This window comes from Octopus bimaculoides, chromosome 27 (genome assembly GCF_001194135.2).
Source record: "Octopus bimaculoides isolate UCB-OBI-ISO-001 chromosome 27, ASM119413v2, whole genome shotgun sequence".
Classification (NCBI taxonomy): domain Eukaryota; kingdom Metazoa; phylum Mollusca; class Cephalopoda; order Octopoda; family Octopodidae; genus Octopus; species Octopus bimaculoides.
Window position 1 is genome coordinate 8,838,979 of NC_069007.1, and position 3,475 is coordinate 8,842,453.

Genomic DNA, 3,475 nt, shown 5'->3' on the forward strand with positions numbered 1-3,475 from the left:
CATAACTACCGTCTCGGCTATAACCTTGGAGCCCCAGTAGTCCGTTACAGCATTTACCGAGCATACCTAATCGTTTAGATCACCTGTGAACTAAACCCCCATACTCTGTATATGTATATATATATCATCATCATCATCATCGTTTAACGTCCGCTTTCCATGTTAGCATGGGTTGGACGATTTGACTGAGGACTGGTGAAACCGGATGGCAACACCAGGCTCCAATCTAATTTGGCAAAGTTTCTACAGCTGGATGCCCTTCCTAACGCCAACCACTCAGAGAGTTTATGTGTGTGTCTTTGTGTCTGTGATTGACTCCCTGTCACCACTTGACAACTGGCGTTGGTGTGTTTACATCCCTGTAACTTAGCAGTTTGGCAAAAGAGACTTATAGGCTTAAAAAAAAAGTCCTGGGGTCAAATTGTTCAGCTAAATCCTTTCAAGGTGGTGCTCCAGTATGGCCGCAGTCAAATGACTGAAACAAGTAAAAGAATAAAAGAATATGCATTTGTATATATAAATATATATATATATATATATGTGTATGTATACATATATTTATGATATCTATCGTTACCTTTACTTTTATTTTTTGATCCTCTCATAGTTGCTGTTGAATCACGAACTTGCTCTATTGATGTTCCACCGCAGAAAGAAGTTAGAGCATCTCCTTATGTCACAATTAATCTTTCATGGTTGATGTTTACTCACTGAACTGATCTCTGACTTAGCAGGGTTTATCAAATAACATTTAGAGATACAAAGTTTAGTTTGTGATCTGTAATTGTATATAACACTGGAAGCATTCACTCAAATGTTTGATGATAAAATTACAATTTACTCAATTTTTGTTTCAGCTTGCTCGAAGCCAAGAGGTTTGCTCTACCCTGTCCCTTCTGTCTAACAAGAGCTAAATTTTTGCATCTTGAGTACAAAAATGCTCAGACTTTACTGATTCAATGAATTGTAGCTGATAACTGTTTGGTTTCACTTTCCAGCAAAGGATGTCTAACTTTGTATGAAACCAGCCAGAAACTTTGCTTGGCCAAAATATGGTTCTTAATTTATAATTTTGTATTCAAACTATACCCATTCTATAATATCAAGTGTACTCTTTTTATGAACCCACCTTGTGTATGTGTGTGTGTGTGTGTGTGTATGTGTGTGTGTGTGTATGTGCGTGTGTGTGTGTGTTAGTGTGTGTGCATGCATGTGTACACACGAAAGTGGATTAAGTGCAAACATAGATAAAAAGTTGTTTGAAAGCAGGAGTAATAAATTATATAAAATGTTAATTATTGACAATACAATGCTGGCAGTAGAACAAAAAGATGAAAAAAAACAAAGCCATAAAGGAATATATACTAACCTGTGAAGGTTTGTCTTTTACACTTTCAAAAATTAAATCAAATGTTCGTATATTTCTTTTAAGTGACAGGCTTAAACGAGCTCCAAATATCAAATACTGACTTGGAATGAAAATGTGAACTGTAGGGAAATAATCCCTTTTATCTGAAACCCAGCCTTGACGTAAATGTCTTATTTCAGACGCATTATCTTGGTTACTTGAAACGGTAATGTATGAATCGGGAAGAAGTTCAGGAGCGCTCATAAGATTTACCATTTCACACGATTTTTCTGAAAAAAAAAAAAAAAAAAGGAAGTAATAATATATCTCTCTCTCTCTTGTGTCATGGCATATTCATACCGTTGACAGATCATGGCTTGTTCCTCCTTCATTTATTTCTGTCTCTCACAACATCACCCAGGTCTTTCTTGCTCTGTACATTCAATCTCTTCCTCATCCAGTCAAACAGCTTCCTTCTCTGCCTTCTTCTCACTCTCCTTCCCACCACCTCAGTCTCCACCATGGACCGTTCCATTCCATCATACTCTCTGAGAAAATGACCAACAAATCTCCACCATGGACCGCTCCATTCCATCATACTCTCTGAGAAAATGACCAACAAATCTCCACTGTCTTGCTCTGATAGTATCCATCAGCTGTCTCTTCACTTTCATCGTCTTCAACATTTCCACATACGCATGTAATAATCAATATATATATATATATAGGCGCAGGAATGGCTGTGTGGTAAGTAGCTTGCTTACCAACCACATGGTTCTGGGTTCAGTCCCACTGCGTGGCACCTTGGGCAAGTGTCTTCTACTTTAGCCTCGGGCCGACCAAAGCCTTGTGAGTGGATTTGGTAGACGGAAACTGAAAGAAGCCCGTCGTATATATGTATATATATATATATATATATATATATATATATATATATATATATATATATGCGTGTGTGTGTCTGTGTTTGTCACCCCAACATCGCTTGACAACCGATGGTGGTGTGTTTACGTCCCCGTAACTTAGTGGTTCAGCAAAAGAGACCGATAGGATAAGTACTAGGCTTCCAAAGAATAAGTCCTGGGGTTGATTTGCTCGACTAAAGGCGGTGCTCCAGCATGGCCGCAGTCAAATGACTGAAACAAGTAAAAGAGTAAAGAGTATATGCATATAATAATTAATATATGAACATTTATTTATGTGTGTGTATGCATGTATGTAAACAAAATATCATAACAAAACTTATAATGATCACAGAAAACAAAATGATAACTGATGCTATAATTTCTACAAGTATAGTCTTAAAATGTAAGAAATGGACAAGAATAATGTTTTGTTTGTAAATATCACTAATAAAAGTTCTATATATAAAGAACAGAGTTGAAGAAATGATTCATATGGTTGAATACTTTACCTGTTGTAAGAGGTGTAACTGGCTGTGAAGTTACAACGAAGGAAGAAGGATATTCTGAAAGTGTTAATGTGGAAAGAGTAAGATTTCAGTTAAGTTGATGTCTTTGTGTTTTTAACTAAAATAAAGATGTGTTTATATGATAATAATTGATGAATTGTAATTGAAAAGAAATCACAGAAATAAATCATATTTAATTTTTACATTTCTATATGTTACAGTTTCTGTGAAAACATATTGCAAAGATATGAACATGTAGTGGTGCGAAATTATGGTCGCCATTAAGGAAGTACAATCTACGCATGCACAAAGGACTTGCCTTTCCGGAAGCCCCTCGAGTGCGCATGCATAGTAAAACCAGTACTTAAAGCACTTCGCGCACTTTCTAACCCTCTCTTTAGCGCAATGCTTTCGACGTAACAACTACTTGCTCCTTTGGCATGCCTCAACGAAGCTCTTAATATCCAGATGCCGATTACAAGTTAACCAGCGGCTACCAGGCTGAATGACACAGGATTTGTAAGACCCAAGCATCACCAAAAATAAAACTTATTTTTATTATGTTGTTAATTGTTCTACTGTTTCTTAATATATAATTTTGTTGAAAGCTGATAGAGAGAGACTAACATCTCTATTGCAAATCTCTTTTTCTCTCTTTTTCTTGTTTCAGTCATTTGACTGTAGCCATGCTGGAGCACCGCCTTTAGTCGAGCAAA

The 3,475-nt window shown here is 36.5% G+C and overlaps 1 protein-coding gene across 1 annotated transcript in view; it reads right to left on the reverse strand.

Moving 5' to 3' along the window:
- LOC106881592 (uncharacterized) overlaps window positions 1-3,475 on the reverse strand; it is a 158,543-nt gene that overhangs the window by 28,569 nt on the left and 126,499 nt on the right. The window contains exons 64-65 of the mRNA XM_052977128.1: window positions 2,763-2,816; window positions 1,370-1,638 (exon numbers count right to left, since the gene is read on the reverse strand). Coding sequence (XP_052833088.1) covers window positions 1,370-1,638; window positions 2,763-2,816 — 323 coding nt within the window. The remainder of the gene's footprint in view (window positions 1-1,369; window positions 1,639-2,762; window positions 2,817-3,475) is intronic.